The sequence below is a fragment of the Gopherus evgoodei genome, chromosome 7 (genome assembly GCF_007399415.2).
Source record: "Gopherus evgoodei ecotype Sinaloan lineage chromosome 7, rGopEvg1_v1.p, whole genome shotgun sequence".
Lineage (NCBI taxonomy): Eukaryota > Metazoa > Chordata > Testudines > Testudinidae > Gopherus > Gopherus evgoodei.
In genome coordinates this window covers 105,058,876-105,084,779 of record NC_044328.1, presented here as the reverse complement: position 1 = coordinate 105,084,779, position 25,904 = coordinate 105,058,876, and the positions used below count along the sequence as shown (strand labels likewise).

The 25,904-nt window shown below is 39.9% G+C and overlaps 1 protein-coding gene across 5 annotated transcripts in view; it reads left to right on the top strand.

Moving 5' to 3' along the window:
• Positions 1-25,904, top strand: part of ERC2 (ELKS/RAB6-interacting/CAST family member 2) — an 840,807-nt gene that overhangs the window by 105,464 nt on the left and 709,439 nt on the right. For all 5 annotated transcript variants that reach the window (XM_030570319.1, XM_030570317.1, XM_030570316.1 and 2 more), the window contains exon 3: positions 22,688-23,104. In XM_030570319.1, coding sequence (XP_030426179.1) covers positions 22,688-23,104 — 417 coding nt within the window. The remainder of the gene's footprint in view (positions 1-22,687; positions 23,105-25,904) is intronic.

Sequence of the window (25,904 nt, the reverse complement as noted above, 5' to 3'; positions counted from 1 at the left end):
ATATCTGGGGTGAGATGGTCTCATAATGTGAAGTGGGTGGAACTGAGCTCTTCTATGACCAGCAGCACCAGGAGTGACCCCTCCTTCTCTAAATTACGCTGGGGCCAGGTGGCCCTAAATCAGGAAACTACAACAAGCTCCCAGTGACTGGCCCCCTCTGCTCTATTTGAGTGCAGCTGTCATGAGAATCAAGTGCAGTGGAGAATTAAGGGCTTTGACTTCAGTGGCAGCAGGATCAGGGCATTAAATACTTGGGGGATAGTTACTGTTTTTGGCACTAGCCCAGATGACCTCAATATTATGTCTATTGTGTATATTTACAGTATTTAGCACTGTGCAAGGATAGAGGGAGATAGGTTCCTTCCCCAAGGAATCAAAAGATTACAGGAGAGGAGCTGATGAGAGTTCATATTTTAGGGTCTCGTGCGGTGTGAAGATAGCTCAAGACTGTTCTGTATTGCACTGACTGGGTAATGGACTCAAAGGGAACATTATAGCAGCTGGGGAATCAAACTGATATATCTGGCTATACTCCTTTTTCTCCATCAGTGCCCCCCTACACCACTATGTAGAAGGTGGCATGGCAGAGGAGCAGATTGTCCAGTCTTATGCCATCCAAGCAGTCCAGCTATTTAAGCCAGGTTGCCAACTGGTTTTCATTGATGGGGCAGCACAAAGCAGCCAGAGCAGAGACAGAATCTGTTTAATCTTTAAACAAAAATCCATTTACTTTTCATATTAATAAATCTTCTCATTTTCGCTAATTATGTAAGCCATTTCTGTTTGAGCAAAGGGTTCTCCTTCACACCTTCCCTAAGATTCTGCTGTGGAGTCAGAATGATAAATTTCTGACTTCAGAATAACTTGAGGTACAGTAGAGCCTCTTAATAATCTAACTGGAGAATGAGTTCATAAAATCGAAACATTCATATAATTGAACATTGAAGAATTACTGTAGGCATAGTGCATAAGTTGCAGGATGGTGTTCAGCCTTGCTTTCTTCTTGTCTTTCAAACCACTGCAAAGTGATTTCCAGTGCAATGAAGGCATCAGAATGTGAAGGAATATTGACTCTTGACTGACATCATTTTTGTTATATTATTTATTTTGTTCTCCCACAGGGGAAAAATGATCTGTATATTGTAATTTAGATTATGATGACAAACTGAACTGATTTTTCTGATAAAATATTTTTTTTGGGGGTGGAAAATGCTGTTTCTTTGAACCCAAAATGTTTTGTGGAAACCTATTGTGTTCAACAAATTTTCTTTGACTCACATGCAGAGTTCTGATGGAATCCTGCCTGGTTCTCTGGCAGGCTGCTGGAGAGCCTGGGCTCTGGGACAGCCCTGCCGTGCCAGGGTCTCCAGGCTCTGTGCTGTGGTGCTGGGGTGTAAAAATCCTGAGACCCCCAGCTCTAGCTGGGGCTTGGCTCCTCCTTGGACCTGCAGCAGAGAGTCTGGAAGCCCTCAGAACATCATCTTGAATCAGGGCTTCCATACTCCTTGCTGTGTAGCCAGGCTCCTGGAAACTGACTTGCGGGGGCCCTCTGAAGTGGTTAGCCATGGTAACCAGCTGGCCCAGGAGTCTGGAAGCCCTGGAGTCTACCATCAGGACTCCCCATAGGCTACCTGGGAGCCTCAGACTCTGGAAGATCCTGGGAGCTTAGTGAATAGTGTGGTAAAACTGACAAGAATCATGTCAATTTCAGTCAGTTGCTGCTGGTCCCAGGAGCATATTTTGTTTTCGAAACACCATGTGATTGTGTTCCCAAAACAATTTTTTAGGGGAGTTTCCAATTCACAGGAAATTATGAAATAGCAAAATCTTCTGTGAACCAGCAATTCCAAGTTTCAGCCAGCTTCAGAAATAAGCCTTCAATTATAATATGATGACTTTAATTGTAAAGTCCATATGTTGTTGAGACAAGCATTCTTTGATAACATCTACGGTGTCTGGAAGGAAACATGAATACCAGGGGCCATAAGTTCTCCTCCACTTGCACAGTGTCGAGGGGAACAGGGTGAGCTCTAATATAACACAGGAGAGTTGGGAGCAAGGGGAGGACATGTGTATGGGAAAGGCAAATATGCAGTACGTTGCCTGCCATTGCATAGCTGTATCTATGGCTATAATATATGGGAAAGAGTTGGAGTGGCACTGAATGTGGTTCTTTTTGGGCAGTGTAAGCAGAGTGGTCAAGGCATTAAATTTCAGCTGCCCAGAGTAATGTTAAATTTCCATATAGAGCTGTCACAAACTGAAGAGGGGGAGTGTGACCATGGACTAGTGGGAAGGGAGATTTGCAGAGGAGCCAGTTGCAGAATTTTCTTGACTGCTTTTAATGAAAGTGGGGCTTGGAGGGATGTGGAGGCAAAGCGGGGATCACATCTACAGCTTGAGGTCTGTGGATATTCCTTATCTATTGCTGTGGATCTTGGGCTAAAACTCCTATGTAAACAGTTCTGCTTTGCACAGCTGCTGTCCTGCTAGTCCCATGGGTATGGTATGCCAGACCAGCGTCTCATCCCAAGCAATATAAACTTCTTTTGAGAGCAAAGCACTTGATGAAGCTGAAGTGGTTTGTGAAACCATTTATAGCTGGGAATGCATGTGTACCCTTAATCACAGACACTTTTCTATGTTGTGTCCAATTAATAAACTATCACAAATTTTAAAACATAAAACATGTTTTATGAACATTTTATAAATAAAATGCCTGTGTTGCATGTTTACTTTTCTGAAACAGATTTTTAAAAGAGGGAAAATAGACAATACCTTAGACTGTGTACTGACAGAAAAAGAGGGAATAGAATACCAACGGTTTAATATTCAGCACTGGGGAGTGCAATCAGCCAGAAAAGACCTCATGCTGGGAGCATCTGAGCACCTTCAATATTCACTTACTTCATTGCAGTAAGCACTCAGCAGCTCCCAGAAGGCACCCAGCACTTCATAATATGCATATGGGCTCACTAGTATTTTCATATTGTAATAAGACTGCCATGGATCTGATTAAAAACTCCCAAAAGCAGGAACATTTTCATTATTTAAAAAAACAACCACCACCCTCCAGTGCAATAAAACACAACAATACGACATTAAGAACCTCCTGCTGTGATTTAATATTGGAGAGTTAGTCCTTAATGGTGAATTTTCTTGTTAATTGTGAATTTTTCTTACATCTCTATTTTGATATATTTTTGTTGGGTGAAAAATACAGAACAGGTTTTACAGCCATGTTTAACAATTTGTCAGTGCTTAAAATTCATATTCCCAAGTACTATACTCCTATAATTGAGATTTAATTAGACAGTTATTGTGCAGCACTGTGTGCTGAACAGTGATTAGTGAAACATTTATGGTGATTTATCAACCATGTGGTGGATAAGGATGTACTGTATTGATTTGGTGTTAATCTTTATCAAAGATGTGTGTCAATCTGTATTAGAACATGCAAGAACAATACTATTAAATCTGGCTGTTTGAGTTAGAGACTGCAGGCTTTACCCACTGCTCAACATCTTCTGTTGACCCTCTAAAGAGGGTTGTTTAAAGCTTTGGAAGAGGCCAGGCAGTCCTTACAATGGAACCATGCTGCCTTAGAGTCTATATTTCTAGCTAGTTACTTATCTGGCCCTCATCACCATACTGTCTGTGCACGTCAAAGTTATTATGGATTTTTTTTCATCACATCCCTGTGAGGTAGAGGACTAATATTCCGAATTATTTTAGAGATGAAATTGTGGCACAGATTATACTTGCCGAAGTGATGCAGGAGATCTGTGAGTGAACTTGAAATTGAAGCCAGGTCTCCTGAATCACAGCCCAATGCCCTGTCTACTAGGACATATTTCCTATCCCATGGCAAAGGTATCACAGACAACTCTGCGTTACTTTTTCTGCCTAATCTCTGTGGGGCCATGTGTGGGATGATGTATGTCCCCTCACTTTGTTTATCTGGGCAAGTCTTGTCCCATGATCAAATGCAAAATGTCCACATTGTTTTTAAAAAAAATTCAGAAAGGTATTTTTAGCATGATGCAGATCTTCTCTTACTAGCAATAAGAATTGTGCAGGTACTTCCTATCGGGTGATATAGACATTCAGTTGTAACTAAACCAGTTATTTGGTGGTTCTGAGAGTGCGTGTAGGAGTAATGGCTGTTGTATGTTGTAGGTATATGATGATGTGCTGTAAATGCCCTTCATCTTTGTGCCAGCTGCCTGCATTGTTCTGAAACATTTGTGTTCTGTCATTGCTGAAGCTGCTTTTAAAAATCATTGGATCCAGTTTTGCAGAAATAGCTAAGGTGGAACCGCTTGCAGTTCTCCCTGACTACCTGATTGACGGTAAAATGGGAGGACTACTAATAGATTGTTAAAGTAGTGAGCACTCTAGATTCTTTTTGCTTCTCTCTCTGAGGTATGTCTTTCAAATAAATGTCATACTGCACAGCGTTTTTTAATAACAAAATGCTTATCTGTATATGTGAACCAACTAACTGAAAACTACTGTGCAAAGTATTTTTTGCAGTGCCTGAAAGACTGATGTAGCAGTATATATAAAATATTAAAAGGGGAGAAAAAACTTTTTTTTTCTGAATTCCTTAAAAAAAGAAGTAATGTCAGAAAAGCAAACAGATTTTTGTCAGTCTTTGTTGCACACATTTGCTAAACAATAGAGAAGCTCTGGGAAGTGGTAACAAGATAGAGCACGTATAGGCTACTGTTTCAAATCCACACCAATGTGGTAATGACCTACATTTGCCAGCATCTCTTTGGTAGTCTGTGTAAAATGAGTTGATGTCTCAATCCAGTTCTTAATGGACAAATATTCAGAGCACATAAAATATGATAATATTCAGCATTAACTGGCATTAGTGTGTATTAGTATTAGTGTGTATTAGTATCAGCGTGCCAAGCTGCTAAAACTATCTTCAAACCCTCCACGATGGTACTTCCAGTCATTGTTGAGACAGAGATGTAAGCTTGTTAAGCTGCTTCACTTGATTTGTGGGTAAACTTTAGCCTCCAGTGCTACCAGTTTGGTACTTTAATAACAATTTTATAAATTTTGTAAAAAGTTTTTATGCGGTAACATTATGCTTAGTTTGGAGAAAAGACGATATGTATGTTTTCGATTAGTGATAATGTTAGCCCTTCGTGTGAATTATGGTTTATGTCTTTATCTGAATTCATTTGACAACAAGAGATAGTCCAGACCCACAAAATTCTAATCTATATTTGAGCCATCTCGAAGTTTAGGTAACCCATTGATATTGCTTCATCTTACTTTAAAGATGGGGCCAGCTGTGAAACTTGACTCCTCATTTGAAGTTTTGCGAAATTTAAGGTATATTCCTCTTGGATTTTGGGTTTAGTCCCATCTCTAATTTTCACAAATAGATAAAACTATGCAAGACTATTAATTCTCGTCTGGTAGTGTTGAATAATCAGGGTTGTGTGGCTTCTCTTAATATCTAAAATATTTTATGATCATTTTTGAATAAATTGGAGAATAAATGTTTTAGATTTTAGAAACGGTTCATATACTATTAAAGTCCTTTCAAAAATGGGGAAAGTAGCCATTGACTTTAGGAAGGCAGAATCTGGTTTAGACTATAACTTTGGAGTTCTACAGTATTTAATACCTCATACATGAAAGAAAAAGGTTATTTTAGTAAAATTTTATATCAAACATTATAAGGTGTTCTGTTGCTTAGGAATCTGACCATAATTTTTTCACTGCTCCTTTCCCTTTGATCCTTATTTGTAGGATATATATTTGGTGCCATCTTGTGGGGAAGTGTCACAATTGCAGCTTTCTTATTTTCTTATTCAGGATACAGGAGGCATTCAAGCCTCAAAGTAGATACTAGGTGAATCTGAGAGGGGAAAATTATAAGTTTAATAAAGTGTACTGTGAAATCTGAGCATTACGGCCTCCAGAAATATGTTATGGTCTACTTTGTGGATTTGACAAGTCAAAGAGAGTCTCTCTAATAATTTCTCTTTTGTGCTGTAACTTGGGATGCGACATCATCTCCAGATGGTCATTCCAGGTTTTGATACATCACATTTTTCTCTGTTGGCTTTGACTGAAGGCTGTTGTGATTGGAGCTGCTAAAACCACTGTCTTTTTTTTTTTAATTTCCCATCTCTAACAGAGCACAGAGTGATAGAACTCCTTTTCAAACGATTTGAATAGAAACTGATTATGTATTATTTAGCTCTCACAACTATTGCTAGTTTTAGCAGAGAATAAGAGATTGAGCCTGGAGAATATTCTCCTTTGTTATTTTGTCTGATAAAATATATCAGGAATGTGCTGGTATTGGGGCTTGCACTGTCACTTGTTTTATTTCTGGATTACCAGATGCCGTTTTTAAAATTGTGATGTTGTCTTCTTCAGTAACATCAATTCATGTGTTGTCTAATAACCAGTAACAGAAAGATACAGAGGGAAGTTTTCAAAAGCACAGAGTTAGGTGCCCAACTTCACAGAAAGTCAATGTGAGTTAGACACCTACCTTTGAAAATCTCCTTCATAGTGACTTCTTGGATGCTTTTGCTTGTCATTTAGAGAACCTTGAGATTAATAGTGCAATGTTGAGATTTTGTACCTGGTTTTAAACTTCTTCAGAGGTGTCACTGCCTGAGCTTGGACTCAATGGGTTGGGTGGCCTTGGACTCATGTGGCTAGCCCAACCTGCTGCCAGTGCCACAACATCTACGCTATTTTTAGCACTCAACTCAAGTTGGCGCGAGTCTGTTTACTGTGCTGGAAATCGTATCTCCCAGCTGCAATGTACCCTGGTGAGTGTGGATGGTGAGGGTTCAAGTTTGAGTGATGCTGATGCTTGAGCTAGCAATTCAAGTAGAAATGCAACAGCTCAGGTTACAGCAACTCATCAGCTAATTCAATCACTTGTGCTGCTAATCAAATCACTCTTAAAATATGGCTGTTGTCAGTGACTCAGATTAGGCTAGCTCAAGTGCAGTATCCTGAGTCTACTTCATTGCAGCAGTTAGCTCAATTTAGACAAGCCCTGAGAAAGCAACAAATCCTTCTCATTAGGTATATAAAAGGTCTTTCATTACATTTTTAGACAGTTTTGGTGCCTGAGTACCATTCACAATGTAATTTAATGTAATCTACTGCGTTGGTGCACTTACAAGACATCAATGACTGAGCTAACTTCTTGAATTGTAAATGTCACTTAGGCTTATTTCTTTATTTTGCCACTTTAGTCTATACAGACTGAATTGACCCTCTTTATCCTTGAGGAAATGCATGCATATTTCTCTTGGCTGAGGACTTAGTCCCTGCGGTCCATAGTCTTGTCATCTCCAATTTAGATAATTTCAACTCTGTCTACTGAATGTGAAGTTGAAGGCTGAATAGAAACCACTGCTTGCAGTAGCCAGCCTTTTAATACACGAAAAGCTGTGAAAAGTACATCACATCAGTCTCTTTACTGGTTCCTCTTGTGATTGTGGATGCACTTCAAGGTCCTTGTCTTAATCTTCATGATTCTGAATGGTCTATTGCCTCAATGGGAATACTGAGGCTGATCCAGTCCAGAGTCAAAATCTCAGGAGCATCAGACACAGAGCTCTCTGTAGAGGCCCCTTTACTGTGGAGCTCATTAAAGCAAGACGTCAGAATGACTTCAAAGCAAAATACAAACCTCACATTTCTGCAAAGCTTTCATGGAATAATGAAGGCCAAGAACAGACCATCATCATTTCTCGGGGACACATAATGTTTTGCATTTGGTGCCTAGATGCTAGTGATAGTCAATGATTTCAGTTTTATTGAAATGTCTGGTCAGTTTTTCAAATCAACCTGCATTTCTTCCCAGAATTTAGTTTATCCAGTCTATTCTACAATACTTTTTATTATAATATGATTTATTAATTTTTCATCTTGTATTAGTATATTTGGACAATGGCAACAATCTGTATGTGTTTGAACTTATATTCAGATGCTGATTCCTCTTTGAAACATTCTCCTTATTGAAGCAGTATGAATAAAGGCAAAATATAGAATTCAGTTTACTATTGGCTTCAGTTTTTAAGGGCTATATTCTCCTCTATGCTAGGTTTTTTCCCTTGGTAGGGCAGTAATCTCTGACTTTTTTTGACTGTGGAGTTTTTGCTCCTTGTTCGGTCTATGGTGGAAGAAACTAAATCTTTCTCCTTGGACAAAATCTCTACAAGGCAGTGGAACGAAGCCTAGTTCATAGAATGCTATTCAAGAAAAAGTTTCAACTTTTAATTTTTTTTCTAGGATCTTAACAAACATCCTATCAGAGAGTCCTCAAATCTTCTTAAGTAAGAAAACCAGTCAAATAAGAGAGGATTGAAAATTATGTCTCCACAGGTTCTTCAGTGTTTGAAATCAGACCTTGATTGCTGTCATTAATCTCTTTTAGTAAGTGGTTTGCTGAGTCAGTGACTGAAAAATAATTCTTTTTACATGCGTAATCTTCAGTTTTATGAGAAGCAGACTTCTCAAGCACATTCCACATTTAGAGTGAAGTAGCCTCCCTGTCTGCAGCCACCACTAAACTGGATGATATATCAAGTGCAGAGGAGAGAGACTTCCAAAAACCCCTTTGGCTTAGAGGTAGGGTTGCCAATTCTGGTTGGATGTATTCCTGGAGGTTACATCACAGGACATAATCTTTCATTAAAAATTAATCTGTAACCCCTGCAGACTCAAGGACAATCCTGGAGGATTGGCAACTCTATTTAGAGGTGGTTGCCTTAGGCTAGGATTGCCACCTTTCTAATTGCTGGTAACTGGACCCTGGAGGCCCCGCCCCTTCTCTGCTTGTTCCCCTTTAGGCCCCTCCCCCTGTTGCTTGCTGGATTGTCTCAAGGAGCCTGCTGGCAGGTAGGAGGTGGCTCTGGCTGAGCAGGGGCTGGCTTGGGTTAATGAACCAGTGCCTCCCCACCTGACCTGCAGTAACCGGACTTGTGGTTCAGATGCCATTTAGGGTTGCCAGGTCCCGGGCACCCGGCAACCCTAAATGACACCCGACCACAGAAACCAAAAACTGGATTATCTGGGTAAAGCCTGGACTGGTGGCAACCATACATTAGGCTGGTAGCCAGGAGGCCACAAGTCCTAAAATTCCCCTCTTCCATTAACTTGTATCTATACTTCTCTTCACTTATTTTTGAGCATGACCTCATATACCTTACCTTAGGAGTAAGGCAAGTATAATTCCTTAGATTTTACAAATAGGTTAACTGAAAAATTGCACATGCTCACTTCAAACAGAACTGTGAATAGAACTCTGGTCTCTACTATGACAGACACAGGTCTTATTCATGAATCTCACTGCTTTTTTTTCTCTTCTGTCTATAAACACTGCTCTAACCACTAGAGAACAATCCCCCCAAACCCAAGGATAGAATCTAGGATTTTTGATCCCCAAATTTCTTCAGATGATTGTGCAAAGTATGTACTTTCCTTCTAATGACTGGCCACTTGGAGAACAGTACTCTTAACTCAATGAGTACCAGTCTGTGTTGGGGATCTGATAGTCCTGGGTTCATCCTGCTGCTGGCCTATGGCAGGGGGTCTTTATGGTTGCATATTATAAAATTTCTGATTTTCCTGTTTTCTTTTCAAACAGTTGGCTTACTTAGTTCCCATGGAGAAAAGGCATATTTAAAAGTGGATTTTATAGTTATGGTGAAAAATAGAACAAAAATATTCTCAGATTTTGGAAATTTGTCACGTTTCAGTTGCCACATATTGGCAGGTTTGAAGGCTGAGAAGAATGGGCAGAAGAAGTCTGTCTCATCATCAGTGAAGGAATTTTTAATTTCCACCAGTTCTCCCTGGCTAGCGTGTTTGGCAGGAATAACATCAGGGAAGAATAAGACCATATACCCTTCATATACTATCATTTGTGAAGTCTGGTGGATTCCGTCTGTTCATTGCTAATTGTTTTTGAATAGTAAGTACAGTACAATCATATAGAATTTCCCAGCAGTTACCACATTTCAGCCTATGCTGTACTTAGAAGAGGAGATAAACAAAGGAACTCTGTGATAAGGTTTAGAAAATGTTGACTTTAATGGCTTTTATTGTATATTAATAAAGGTACAGTGGACACCATCAAAAAGAACATTTTCAGCAGTCAATATAGATAATTTGTCATGGTCATCATCATCATCACTCCCATAACCGCATTGGTTATTGCTCATCAGTGATGGTGCCCCAATCAACCAATTGTCTCCACCCCTGATGATTGTGTGTCAGTGCTTGAGCCTCTGAGAGGTCCATTCCTGTCCATTCTCCTCTTCTGTCTAGCTCTTCTTCTCTTGCTCTGTACTGTTCCTTGGAGGGTGATCTTGGATAGGCCAGATGATCTGTTACATGGCCATATCACTTCAGCTTGCACTTCTTCAAGGTCATCAAGAGGTCTTCATATGACCCACCACACTGGGTGATGATGTTGCGGACCTCTTCATTAGTGGTCGAAGTAGGAGATCCCCGGGATTTTATGGAAATATCTCTACTACCTGTATTTTCTGTTCAAGTTCTGTCATAATGGTCCATGTCTTGTGTGCATACAGAAAAATGGAGATGTCTGATGTGTGCAGCAGTTTCAGTTTGGATTCCAGGGAAATGTTTTTATCCCTCCAAATTGGCTTTAGCTTTGCCACTGCTTTTGCGCAGTTCTTTCCAGAATTTCTATCTTTGATCCTTCATCAGTGATGATTGCCCCAAATACTTGAACTGTTTTACTGTCTCCAGCTCTTGTCCACTGACAGTAATATGTGAGCTGATCCGTTGTTTGTCTGTCATTCACTTGGTTTTCTCTGCACTGATTTCCATGCCGTATTTTGTGGAGGTTTCATCCAGTTGTTTCACAAGGTTGGCAAGTTCATCTTCGCTGCCTGCCAGACTATCAATGTCATCAGCGAACCAAAGATTTGAGATTGTTTCCCCTCCTAATGCTGATTGTGCATATGTGATCTTCTAGGGCATAAGTCATTATGCGCTCCAAGTAGATGTTGAACAGTGTGGGTGAAAGAAGGCAGCCTTGCTGGACTCCAGTAGTGGTGTGAAACCACTCTCCTGTTATGCCATTGACAAGAACTGCACTGCTGGCATTGGCATACAGTTGTTCAATGGTAAGAATAAGATTACGACGAACATTGTACTACTTCATGGTTGCCCAGAGAGCTTTGTGTCATACTCAAATGCGTTCTTGAAGTCAATGAAGACTTGGTCGATATCCTGCTGTTGTTGTAAGTACTTTTCACATAGAACACGAAGGTTGAAAATCTGTTATGTAGTACTTCTTCCAGCATGAAAGCCAGCCTGTTCTTCAGCAATGATATTATCCACTTGTGGCTTCAATCTGTTCAACATGACTTTCAACATCACTTTGCTGGGATAGTCTGTTAATTTTGACACAATTGCAGGTTGCCTTTCTTTGGCAGAGTGATGATTAGTGACTGTGTCCACGTGGAGGGCCAGATCTTGCTGCAGATCTTGGTGAGTACATCTATTACTATTTCTATTCTGAATTTAATCAGTTCAGCTGGGATGTTTTCAATACCTGTAGCCTTTCTGTTCTTGAGTGATTTCATAGCTTCTCCACTTTCACGCAGTATTGGAAAATCATCCTCCTCTGTTGAATCTGGGCTGTCTAGGACACTAGGATCTCTATTTGTCTGGTAGTTGTATAGATCAGAGCTGTAATTTGCCCACCTATTGATGATGTCCCTTTCTTTGGTAAGACTGTTCCCTTCTTTGTCTTGAATTGAGTTAGCTTTGGTCCATCTTTCATTCATCAGATCTTTTGCAACCTGGAAGGCTCATTTGCTATTTTTATTATTGATACACTCTTCAATTTTAGAGCATTGTTTTTCAGTCTGTATCTCCTTGGCCACCTTCATTTCTTTCTTGATATTTCTGCCAATTGCTCAGTATTTATCAGCTCCCTCAGTGCTGTTCTTGTCTCTCTTAAATTCGCTTGTAATGTCACACATTTGTAGTATTTCATTTGTGACCCTTGGTTTTGTCTTTTTATGATGTTTCCTCAGGATGTCAATTGCAGCCTCATTCATTACAGAAATTGTTGGTCACTGTTTCTCTGTCTTCCTCTAGAGCAAGCAGCGGGGCAAATTTTCTGCCGATCATTGCTTGGAATGACTCTGCAATGTTTCGATCTCTGAGTCTTTCTAAATCAAACTTGGTTCTTGTGAACTTTGGCCTGATGGTTTTCCTTAGCTGAAGCCAAAAATTTAGCATCACAAGGTCATGATCACTTCCAGTATCAGCACCGGGGATGCTCCTTGTTTTAACTCTATTTAATCCCAGGATGAAATCAATTTTGCACATGATGTAGTCAATCTGGCTGTGATGTAGACCATTAGGTGTGTGCCACATTGTCTAGATGCTTTATGTGCTTCTAATGTGTGTGCAAGAACCAGATTATTATAGCTGGCAAACTCCAAAAGTCTCAATCCTCTCTCATTGGTTACCGCATTACAGAATGGGCCACAATACACTCGCCAATCTGCCTGTGCATCAGGACCCACTTTAGCTTTCAATCTCACTGTACAATCAGGATATCTTTCTTGTGTACCTTATGATGATGTCTTGGAGCTGAATGTAAAAATCTTCAATTTGCTCATCTTCATAGTCTGTTGTAGGGGCGTAGACTTGTACCACTGTGATATTAAACAGTACTGCCTTTAGACGTATGGAAATAACCCTGCTGGATGTTGGGTGGCATCCTAATACTGAATTCTTGATATCTTTATGCACAAGAAATTCTACTCCATTGACATGTTTGTCCTTTCCACTGTAATAGAGTGGCCTCTCCAAAGTTCTTCTATCTGACCTTAGAGATTCCTAGGAGGTGCCAGGTGTATTCCTCCATTTCGTATGAGAGTTCTTTCAACCTCCCTATTTGTCTCAGTGTCCTTATGTTCCATATGGCTATGATGATATCTCTTCCACGAATTCTCTTTAATGGGGTTACACCAGTAGTATACTTCTCGCATCCGCCCGAATGGCATGGTCATTATTAACCCAGGCTGCAACCAGTCCAGAATGGATATGGTGTATCTTTGGCAAATTTCTAACCTGGCAGAGCCCATTCCTCTCCAGGCAGCCTGCTTTTAGTCAACTCATCTGACATGCAGGACGACCAGTGGGCCTATTCTGTTCCTGGACTCACATTATAAATATAATATTATAGCAATAATATATTAAAATATGTACTGCTTTAAATGGTGTAAATAAGACTATGGAATATAATAGTTTAGAGAATGTAATTTATTGCCCTCATGTTATAAGACATTACCGAAGTTGACTGTGAAACAGCTTTCAGGCTATTGAAATCATTGGGAATGTCAGTATTGACCGCAGTGCGAACTAGATCAGAAACTCCTAGCATAATTCATTTTTAGGAGGATGAGGATCATATGATACCATCTGCTGTAATTATAAGCTTTCTGGGAAAGTTATAGTCCATTTATTTCTACATGTGAAATCGTATTCTTATCCCTTTAGGTGGGTAATGGCTTTAGCCAGTTTATTGTTGTTTTTTTAAAAAGTGGCAATGACTTTTTGAAAATTTCAGCTCACTTTATAAGAAATTTTAATTCTTTGGTTGTTAAAAAGGATTATCAGAATTATAAACAGTCCTTGAAAATTCTGTGAACATTTGCTCACACAGAACCAGTATTTACCTCCTCCCATTTGAGATTTCTGAGATGCTAATTCCACCCCGAGTTTAATCTGCCTTTTCCCATTAGCACTTCTAATATATGACCTTAATGCAATACCACGCTGGATTGTTGTTCATTGTAAATCTGTTGTACATCATATTTTCTTAAAGGAATAGTAATGCAGTAGGCAATCTTTCTGTCTGTCTGTGGTTTAACATGGAGTCAGCCTATTTATTGCTAGCAAAAAAGTTATTTTTTGAGACTTGCATCATGTCTGTCAAGTGATTTCTAATAAGATGATGACAATTTGACTTCAGAGGATGGTTTAATGGAAGGAGTTGTAGCTGGTACTCCAAAGTATTTAATATTACATGTCCATGTCTTGAAAACTTCCAAGTGTTGACTTAAAACAAACTTGTATTTAAGCAATAGGCCAAGGCAAGGAAGTGCTTTTTTGAGAGTGATTACATGCCCACAGACTTGTTCTAAGGCATGAAGATGAAACCTGATTAACAGCTAACACCAGAAAAGAGCAAAAAAATCCCCAGAAATATAATGCCTTTTTTTCTTAGTTGGAAATGTTAGACTGGTAACACTAGAACAGAACCTACTTACAGAAAATGATGGAAATAATTTTTAATAATGGCTTTGGTTAACATGAGATAAGAGTTAGACCATATCCAATTAAAAATATTAAGACAACATTTGTTTGATATTGCTTGTAGAAAAACTGACCGTTTTTGTCTTTTAGATGAGACATAAAGCAGAGGTGCTGATCACTTAGAATTATTGAGCCATAGATGCACTTTTCACAATAATAGGGGTGTTAAACATTAATGTTCTGGCTAAATTCCAATGTGGTTAACTAAAATTACATTGGATAAGGTATCTTTCATGACCTGTCCTAAACCATTATATAGTGTGTATAGATGACTGTACAGTGGCAGCATGGATAATGTGTTTCCTATATATCGTTTTCAGAACATTTGGGGAATCTTCAGGCAGTATGGTGGTGTGTAAAATAAGTTGCTATTACTATTAGTATTTATTAAACAGTCAATTTATTATAATGGCTGTTGGAAACAAACAGACAAAAAGACAACCCTGCTATGTACATTGAAAGGTATTGCTTGATTTTTTTCTTTACTTAATACTAAATATGTTGTACTGCCATTTTGTGGCCTTGATCCTAAAAGGGGATCTGCCTCTGAATCTTAGTCCATTCAGAGCCCATTTCAATTTTTTTTAAATTATATAATTGACTCTTTCATCTGAACTTCCCAGTTTGTCTTGTCTGGCTTTGTGTACTCTCTAGATTTTAAGCTCTCTGAAGCAAAGGCTATTTTAAAATCTGTTTTATATACAGGGCCAAACATAATGTTGTTTGACAAATATAATATAACAGATTCATATTAAGATATATCTGAATATACTGTAAAGTTAAAATGAATTCTTTTAATAGATTAACAAATTGCTGAAAAAATATAAATTCGGTCTTTTGAAGACTGCCCACATTTTAAATAGTAAATATGTATTTTTGAAAGATTTCATTGATCTCTAAATGTCATTTTTTATCACATATCCAGCAAAAGTGCTTCAGCAGGTTATGAAGTCCATAAAAGGTTAAGATGGAGCCCCCGCTCTGAATAATAATTTTCTTGTTTTCCCTATTATTCTTTTAATTGGTGCTCTTTGATTTAATTGAGTTGTTCAACAGCAGTTTCTTCAGGTGGAGGAGGTTTTCCATTAAAACCCTATTTTATCTTCTCCTCTCAATTTAACAGAAAAGCTCCATTTGCCCTGGACTACCTCAGCCCACAGAAGAAATTTTTGAGAGGTTTGAAGGGGATTGGACAAGGCAATATAAAAGTAAAAATAAAGACTTTTGTTATTTGAATGGGACTTTTCTTGGTTCGTTAAGGTGAAAACTGCAGGAGTAATTCCAGTGAAGTCAATAGGAATAGAACTACTTCAAGCTGACAAGCAACAAACAGAAATCATGAAATTCCCTGTTAGAATGTCCAAAGCAATGTTTAATTTGTAATGAAAGTGGTGCCAGGGCTCAAGCAATTTTTTTACGTTCATAATTGATGCAGCAAGCCCAGCGGTGCTGGCGCTATGAACTGTCAAGTCTAGAGGTGAGCACTGGTGCAAATTAAGCACTGGTCCAAAGCAACCTTAACTCTGCTCATTGTATCATGCCTTGTTCCACATATGGGGAAAATGTTGTTGTGAATAGTTCAGCAAGGGATCCCATAAAATTTTACCTGTTTAGCTTTTGATAAGCCCCAGAGCTGGAACGAGAGGTTGTAAAATCTAAACAAAAATGCTTTATTTAATCAGCCTAATCCATCTATCAATCAACCACTGTGGTATCCAGGCATGAAATAAACCATATCTAGAGTATTAATCATAAGTATAGCTAAGGAAGGGGTCAGTGCTATTTGGCAAATTAAACTTAAACTAAGCTGCACATCCCTGGAAGTGTTTGCACTTTGTTCATAAAAAACAGAGCTGGTTAGAAAATGGGAAAATAAAAACCTGAAAATATTTGAGTATTCCTTTTGAAAAGCAATGTTCAAAAATTTCCAATCAGCTCTAAGAAAACTGTACTGAGTATATTGCTAGTACAGAACAACGTTCAACTTGTATAATTTGAAATTTAGGAATGTGTGTGGGTATCTCTTCTGCAGAAATAATATTGAAAATACTTGGCACATTGTAAAAGCAAACATTTTTTATTTCAGAAGTATATTTACAATATCCAGGTTTCAGTAATCTTTTGCAGGACTGCTTTAGCAGGACCCAGATAGGGAGGTGAAACCCATTAGAAGCAGGGAGACTTTTAGCAAGGCTTTTCCAGGAGTCTCCTCCAGCATCTCAGTGGAACTGCAGATTGATTCTCTTCGTCAGATACAGAATTGGGGAGCAGATTGGAAACTTGCTTTCTTGAAGGCCAATGCTTTTTGTCATGTGGTTTTTCCTTTTTCTTTGAAGAAGCTTGAGTGTCCTTAATATTCTGGTCAAACATTGACTGCTGTGATAAAATAACTCCTGGGGATCCTGCTCTCTGACTTCAGAAGGTTGCCGGGAGTAACTGCAAGATTCAGATTCTGAGCATCTTTTTGTAGACAACAGGCATTTGGAATCTGAATCCAAATGGAATTGATTATGTTGACTTTAAGGTTGCGAGAAATCATGTCAGGATTAAGGTTTAGTTAAGAGAGACAAATATCCTAGAAAGCATCCCTAAAGCAGTGTTAAGCACTTCTGTTCTGAAGGAGAACAGATAAGGTTAAGCATGGCAAAGAAGTAAAATGAGAGAGGCATCTTTGTAGATAAAAAAAAAAAAAAAAAAAAAGGGTAAGTTTTTTTTTTTTGTTTGTTTGTTTCCCTTCCACCCATCCAACCACCATATAGTGGTATTATTTATTTGTATTACTGCAGTGCCTGGTAGGGGTCCTAGTAGACCAGGACCCCACTTGATAGGCACCATATAAACAAAGAATAAAAATATGATCCCTGCCCTGGATGTTGTTACTTTAATTGCTGAAGGAAAAAATTTAAAACATGGATACCTAACATTAGACTGCAGGTGCTCAGCACTTCTAAAACTCAAGCTCCTTTTTGTTATATACTTAATGTTAGACAGCAAAATTCAAAAATTTTAATTAGTGTGCCTATATTAATCTAATTCTGACTCTTGGACTCTGTTCTTTATAATTTTTTTGTTTCTACCTATTTATATAATTTACTAACTGTAGTCAGTTAGGGCCACATTCTCCCATCCTTACTCACAGTGCTCTTCATATAGTCTTCAGGAGAGTAAAGTACTATTCAGTGAGTTAAGGTTGGAGAATTTTGGTTCTTGAAAAAAATGCGTATCCTAGAAATGCCTTTGAAATCATGCTGTATTTTTCCAAAGGTACAAGAAAGAAGGAAGACTAATTGTTTAAAAACATACCCCCTAGAAACCACACCTTGTTGCAGTATGAAGGCATCTATGGCACCAGTATTTTGTTATAATATGTTGGTGGTGGTGGTGATGGTCGTTTTAATGACACACATTCTTTGTGCAAAGCTATTCTGCGATCTGAGGAACTGCCTGGCTGCTGGCCATTTGTGTATATTTTGGTGCATGTATGTGTACTTGCTGTTGACATTTTGTTTGATATTTCAATTTTATAAATGTCCTTTTCTCCCAGTGTATTTTATAACATCCAAAAGTAGTCGTTCTCAGCAAACATTCCTCTTACAGCAACTGGCTGGTTTCAGAATAATTTATATTGCCTGAGTAAGGACCACAGGATTTAGTCCATGAGTATTGGACTGATTCTACCAGTAAGAGGAAAAATATTGATTAACCAATTCTGAGACAATATGGATAAAAAAGATTTTACTAAGAGGATTCTACAAGGTCCTGTGATATGCTGATGACTTCTTGCATGATGCTGCATGCCCTGAGTTCCTATTGATAAAATGGGAATTGAAGGAGCATATTACTTCACAGGAGATGCTCCAAATCAGAGCTGTTTGAAAACCTAATAATATTATTTGACAAATAACAGCAATTATTCATTGAATAAAGTATTCAATCAGATCTGTCCAGAACAAGATCATGTTTAGGAGCAGGGTGAATTCAAAAGTACTAAAATTACTTCACTGACCACGAAAGAAGTAGATCATGCTGGAGAAATTCCACGTAAGAAACCTGGAGGGATATTTCAGACTTGTATCAATGGATTTTATATGCAAAGAATGCTCCAAATTGATTAATATTCTCCCATGCTTTAGGGATTGACTACAATACCCTAGATATCTATTACAAACAATATAATGTATGGAAAGGGGCCAAAACCAATCTGACAGCAAGAGACTATAGTAAAGTTTTGGAAAAAGAACAATCACTACTCTAGACAGTGTATAATGAGATTGGGTTCAGTGCATTAGGAAGTAATACAGTTCAACTATGGCTGGATTTATAAAAGGACTGAATAATTTTCTTAACAATAAAAAGATTTGCTATTATGCCCCTAAAGTAAGAAAGAAGCCAAATGCCATGATTCAGGATGCAAGCTGGTCACCTAAGGGGTCAGAAGATAATTTTTCCACTATGAGCAGCATTGTGCACTTAGTCAGCTGTGTAATAGGATTTTTTCACCTTTCTTTGAAGTATCACTGCTGGAGACGGGATACTGGACTTGATGGACCAATGGTTTGATACCAACTGGCAAATTTTATATTTCTGTGCCCTAAAACACAGGACATTATATATAGGGCAACTTTATTCCATTTCCTTTCACACTGCAAAGAGATAATATGATAGTGCAAGATGGCCTTTGAGGTGTCCCATAACATCAAAATATTAGCTGCAGATGGTGTTTTTTAGAGGGGTGTGTGTGTGTGCGTGTGAATGTAGAAACACACAAAAATCCTACATTCTAGGTCAGGCATTTTCAGAGTTGGGGGCTTCACCCTACAGGTGCGGCCTACCCAAACAAAATGATAAAAACTCCTGTCACTTTTATGTACAATAAGAAAAGTCAATGAGCTGTGTTAGGCTTTAGCTGGACCTGATTTGTGATATCTTTCTCATGCATCCATCAGGGCTACAGAGACAAAGCAGGGTTTCCCCTTCAGTGAGACCACCATGACAAGTGAGAAAAGGCATTTGCATGGCATTGTTATAGCTGGCATCATAAGATATTTACATGCCAGATGTGCTGAAGATTCATATGTCCCTTCATACTTCAACCACCATTCCAAAGGACATGTGTCCATGCTGATGACAAGTTCTGCTCGATAGCTATCCAAAGTAGTGTGGATCAACGCATGTTCATTTTCATCATCTGAATCAGATGCCACCAGCAGAAGGCTGATTTTTTTTTTGGTGTTCTGAATTTCTGCATCATAGTGTAGTTTTTTAAAAACTTCTGAAATCGTGTGCCACACTTCATCCCTCTCAGATTTTAGAAGGCACTTCTGATTCTTAAATCTTGGGTCTTGTGCTGTAGCTATTTTTAGAAATCTCACATTGGTACCTTTGTTTTTTGTCAAATCTGCAGTGAAAGTGTTCTTAAAAGGAACAACATGTGCTGGGTCATCATCTGAGACTGCTAAACATGACATATATGGCAGAATGAGGGTAAAACAGAGCAGGAGGCATACAATTCTCCCCCACGGAGTTCAGTCATAAATTTAATTAATGCAATGTTTTTTTAAATGAGCATCATCAGCATGGAAGCATGTCCTCTGTAATGGTGGCCAAAGTGTGATGGGGCAAACAAATGTTTGGCTTATACAGGGTTTAAATACCTTGCAATGCCGGCAACAAAAGTGCCATGTGAGAGGGTTGCCAGGTGTCTGGCTTTTGACTGGACCTCCCAATCGAAAAGGGAACCTGGCAGCTCCGGTCAGCACTGCTGATTGGGCTGTTAAAATTCCGGGTGGCGGCACAGCAGGGCTCAGGCAGGCTTCTTGCCTGCCATGGCTCCACGTAGCTCCCAGAAGCAGTGACATGCCCCCTCTCCGGCTCCTACATGTAGGGGCAGCTGCGGGGGGGCTCTGCACTCTGCCCCCACCCCAAGCGCCAGTTCTGCAGCTCCCATTGGCCAGGAACCATAGCCAATGGGAGCTGTGGGGTAGTGCCTGCAGACAGGACAGCACGCAGAGCTGTCTGGTCTCGCCTCTGTGTAGGAGCCGGGGGGGGAGGGGGCATGCCACTGCTTCCAGGAGCTGCTTGAGCTAAGTGCCACCCAGAGCCAGCATCCCTGAACCCCTCGAGTGCCCCACCTCCCTGCCCTAGCTCTGATCCCCTCCAAAGCCCTTGGTCCCAGCCCAGAGCACCCTCCTGTACCCGAAATCCCTCCTTCCCAGCCCCACACCAGAGCCCGGAGCTGGAGTCCACCTTCCCTACCCCCTCAACTGCTAGAAGAGGGCCTCATCCTCCCTGATTGAACTAACCTCCTTATCTCTAGCCTGATTCTTGCTTGCATATTCATACCTGCCTCTGGAAATTTCCACTACATGCATCTGACAAAGTGGGTATTCATCCACGAAAGCTCATGCTCCAATACGTCTGTTAGTCTATAAGGTGCCACAGGACTCTTTGCTGCTTTCACTTTCAGGTGACATACTAAATAAGAAGTGGCCATCATTTTCTCCCGTAAATGTAAACAAATTTGTTTGTCTTATTGCTTGGCTGACCAAGAAGTAGGACTGAGTGGACTTGTAGGCTGTAAAGTTTTACATTGTTTTGGTTTTGAGTGCAGTTATGTAACAAAAAAAAATCTACATTTGTAAGTTGCGCTTTCATGATAAAGGGATTGCACTACAGTGCTTGTACAAGGTAAATTGAAAAATACTATTTATTTTATCATTTACAGTGCAAATATTTGTAGTAAAAATAATATAAAGCGAGCACTGTGCACTTTGTATTCTGTGTTATAATTGAAATCAATATAATTTAAAATGTTGAAAAACATCCACAATATTTTTAATAAATTTCAATTGGTATTATGTTGTTTAACAGTGTGATTAAAACTGCAATTAATCACGATTTTTTTTGAGTTTATCATGTGAGTTAACTGCGATTAATCGACAGCCCTACTTATCAGTGATTTTATAAGAGAAGTTAAGGAGCTTCAGAAAGTGCATTAGGATTAAAATATATGGTGCCATGTTTCCAAATTATCAGAATCTCACTGATATGCTTGCTGAGATTGAAAAGCTTTTGTTTTGGACAATATGACTATCTGAAAGTTTATATGTTTATGAAGTTTAGTACATTGTTTAGACAATTTCATGAATATAAGGGAATTATTAACTGCTGTGAAAACTGCAAATAACAATATAATCTGAAGTTATACCATAAACTATAATAATTTGGGACAATTATTTGTGGCCAAATCTAGTCTTCATTTAGGCAAATCTCCTACTGCCTTCAGTAAGGACTGCAAGGTTTGGCTATCAGTGAATAGAAAACCACTTTATTCAGGCAGAGTATGGGAGGTACAAAATATTTAAGGACAATCTACAGTGTAGAAATATATGGTAATCTAGAAGGAAACAAGTTGTCTTTATTCAGTGATGGAATTACAACTTTTAGAACATGAATAAATCCATTTGTAATATATCCCGTGGCTAGAGTATGTCATAGATTTAGAATGATATGTTTAAATTCTTATAAAGTTGTCAGTGCTATACTGTATAACACAATAAAATGATTTTTTTCTGTTGAAAGTACTTTATGTTGAATTCAGTTCTTTCTGTTGAATATTCTTTGCTTGCATTTGACCTTTCTTTATGTTGATTTTGCTTCATTTTTTCATTTACCATGCTGTTCAGTTTTTGGATGCCAGGAGAACAAAGGTTTGTCCTCTTTTTGCAGTCAGTTTGTTTTGCAGAATTCAGTATTGCTTATCATTTGTTCTATTTTTGTTTGTTTGAGATGCAGTAATCCTGTTTACTAAAGTTGTTTGTTTATTTATTTATTTTTGAGAATAAAGCTATTAATTTTTATTGTGATGACAATGATTTGCATTATAGAATGAGCTGTACCATTGGAAAAAAGTGGAAGGCAGAATTACTTCTAGTGTATGAAACAACTTAGAAAACAAGGAATACTGTGTCTTCAAGCTTTATAGGCACAAAGTGTGCTAGTGATTGTGTCACTTTGAGATTTTTGCAACAGTTCACTTTCTCTTCACTGCCTAGGTTTATTAAGCATTAATTTTACCTGTAACTGACACTATTTTGTGTTTGTGTTTCCATCTATGTTTTATATTTTTCCAGTAGCAGTTGAAAACCTTCATTACAAGTATTTTGTCATAGATGCATTTGACATTTTTATATGGCCACTTGGTAGAATCATCACTGAGTCTATTAACTTTTGTACCTTTACCTACCAATAGTTTAACAGAAGAAAAACTACATTTAGATCCTTCATTTAACTTTTTTTTTTTGTATTATAGCATTTGCAGCTGACCATCCAGGCACTTCAAGATGAGCTTCGAACTCAGAGAGACCTTAATCATCTTCTTCAACAAGAAAGTGGAAACCGAGGAACTGAGCATTTTACTATTGAGCTTACAGAGGAGAATTTTCGAAGACTTCAGGCAGAACATGATAGACAGGCTAAAGAGCTCTTTCTCTTGAGAAAAACTCTAGAAGAAATGGAGTTGAGAATTGAAACACAAAAGCAAACACTAAATGCCAGAGATGAATCAATAAAAAAGCTTCTAGAAATGTTGCAAAGTAAAGGTTTGCCATCCAAAGGAATGGAAGATGACAACGAAAGAGCTCGAAGGATGGCTGAGGCTGAATCGCAGGTTAATCATTTAGAAGTGATTTTAGACCAGAAGGAGAAGGAAAACATACATCTTAGAGAGGTAAGAAAAGCACCTTCCTCTTAAATCTTTTCAGATATAAGTACATTTTCCTAATTTTGAAAATATATTTTATACTACTTTGAAACTTGAAACTGGAATCTATTTTCTTTTTGACTTTCTTAACTCAAAAGAGATATTGAAACATTTAATTTCAAATTCTTCCAATCCACAAACACATAAACATAAGGAATTACGTGGACTCTGGAAACAGGTATAAGAAAATAAATTAGATCACATTTTGGGTTTTCCCACTTTGATAGTGTCCCTTTAACCACCAAGATAAATTTCCTTTGAAAAGTCAAACTTATGCAGCTATTGAGGAGAGAATGAATAGCTACTGATATTGAAAATTAAATTAGGAAGAGTTGACAAAAATGGAGTAAAATGGTGCAAGCATTTTTTTTTCTCTTTGACTGTCTTGTTCTTGGCATTGACACATGCAGGTTTCTGCTTCTGATGTAAGACTGGGGGTTGAATCAGCCAAAGATCTGTGGCAGATCATAGCATTGCATGTTGAATGCGAGGTGGTGGGAACTGGCTGGTACAGCAAATGTCTTAGGCCTTGTCTACACCACAAAGTTGCAGCGCTGATGAGGGAGTTATAGCGCTGCAACTTAGGAGGTGTACACATCTGCAGGGCATCACCAGCGCTGCAACTCCCTGTTTGCAGCGCTGGCCGTACACCCGTTGAAACTCGGGTGTAGAGGATCCAGCGCTGGTCATCAGGTGTAAACACTCACCAGCGTTTTTCTTGACCTCCGTGGAATAAACAGGTATCCCAGCATAGCAGAGGAAGCCTCTCTGGTAATCAAGCAGGTCTCCTTCCCCGCGGTTTGCAGCGGGGTTCGGGGAACGCGAGAGCAAACCGCGGGGAAGCAGGTCTCCTTCCCGCGGTTTGCTCTCTCGTTCCCCTAACCCCCGTGCAAGCAGATCTCCTTCCCCGCGGTTTGCAGGGGGGTTCGGGGAACGCGACAGCACACCGCGGGGAAGGAGATCTGCTTGCAGGGGGGTTCAAAAAACACCGGAGCAAACCGCTGGGAAGGAGACCTGCTTGCACGGGGGTTCGGGGAACGCGACAGCACACCGCGGGGAAGGAGACCTGCTGGGGGGTGTGTGTTCGGGGAACACTGGAGCAAACCGTGGGGAAGGAGACCTGCTTGCACGGGGGTTCAGGGAATGCGACAGCACACCGTGGGTAAGGAGACCTGCTTGGGGGGGGTGTTCGGGGAACACTGGAGCAAACCGCGGGGAAGGAGACCTGCTTCCCCGCGGTTTGCTCTCGCGTTCCCCTAACCCCCCTTGAAGCCGCCCAACAGCGCTGCAGTGTGGCCACATCTAACACCACTTGCAGCGCTGGTTGCTGTAAGTGTGACCACTCTGCAGCGCTGGCCCTATACAGCTGTACTAATACAGCTGTAACAACCAGCGCTGCAAAATTGTAGATGTAGACATACACTTAGGGTATGTCTACGCTATGGGATTATTCCAATTTTACATAAACTGGTTTTGTAAAACAGATTGTATAAAGTCAAGTGCACGCGGCCACACTAAGCACATTAATTTGGTGGTGTGCGTCCATGTACCGAGGCCAGTGTCGATTTCTGGAGCATTGCACTGTGGGTAGTTATTCCATAGCTATCCCATAGTTCCTGCAGTCTCCCCCGCCCATTGAAATTCTGGGTTGAGATCCCAGAAAAAACAGTGCAAAAACAGTGTCGCGGGTGATTCTGGGTAAATGTCATCACTCAATCCTTCCTCCGTGAAAGCAACGGCAGACAATCATTTCACACCCTTTTTCCCTGGATTGCCCTGGCAGATGCCATAGCATGGCAACCTTGGAGCCTGTGTTGCCTTTTGTCACTATCATCGTATATGTACTGGATGCTGCTGACAGATGCGGTACTGCAGTGCTACACAGCTGCATTCATTTGCCTTTGCAAGGTACCAGAGATGGTTACCATCCCTATTGACGGTTATCAATCATTTTGTACCGTCTGCTGCTGTCATGGGTGCTCCTGGCTGGCCTCGCTGAGGTCAGCCGGGGGCGCATGGACAAAAATGGGAATGACTCCCTGGGTCATTCCCTTCTTTATGTTTTGTCTAAAAATAGAGTCAGTCCTGCCTAGAATATGGGGCAAGTCTACTAGAGAGCCAGAGAGCACAGCCGCTCCGGGTAGAGCCCCAGAGATCCCACAGAAATGATGAGCTGCATTCCATTCTAGGGGGTGCTCCTGCAACAACCCCACCTGTTGCTTCCCTCCTCCCACACCCCTCCTGGGCTACCGTGGCAATGTCCCTCCATTTGTGTGATGAAGTAATAAAGAATGCAGGAATAAGAAACACTGATTTTTTAGCAAGATAAAATGAGGGGGAGGCAGCCTCTAGCTGCTATGATAGTCCAGGGAGTACAGAATCTTTTCTTTAGACACGAAAGGTGGGGGAGGGGGGCTGATGGAGCTCAGGCTCCAGCTGCTATGATGAGGACGGTTACCCAGCATTTTGCACCATCTGCCAGGAATGACAGGGAGTCATTCCCATTTTTACCCAGGCGCCCCGGCCGATCTCACCGAGGCCAGCCAGGAGCACTCACGGGATGATGACGGTTTTCCACCATTTTGTACCGTCTGCCATCAGGAAAGGAAGGGGAGGGGATGCTGCTGTTGAGTGCTGCAGCACCACGTCTACCAGCAGCATGCAGTAGACATATGGTGACATTGAAAAATGGCAAGAAAAGATTTTTTTTGCCTTTTCTTTCACGGCGGGGGGAGGGGTGGTAAATTGACGAGATATACCCTGAACC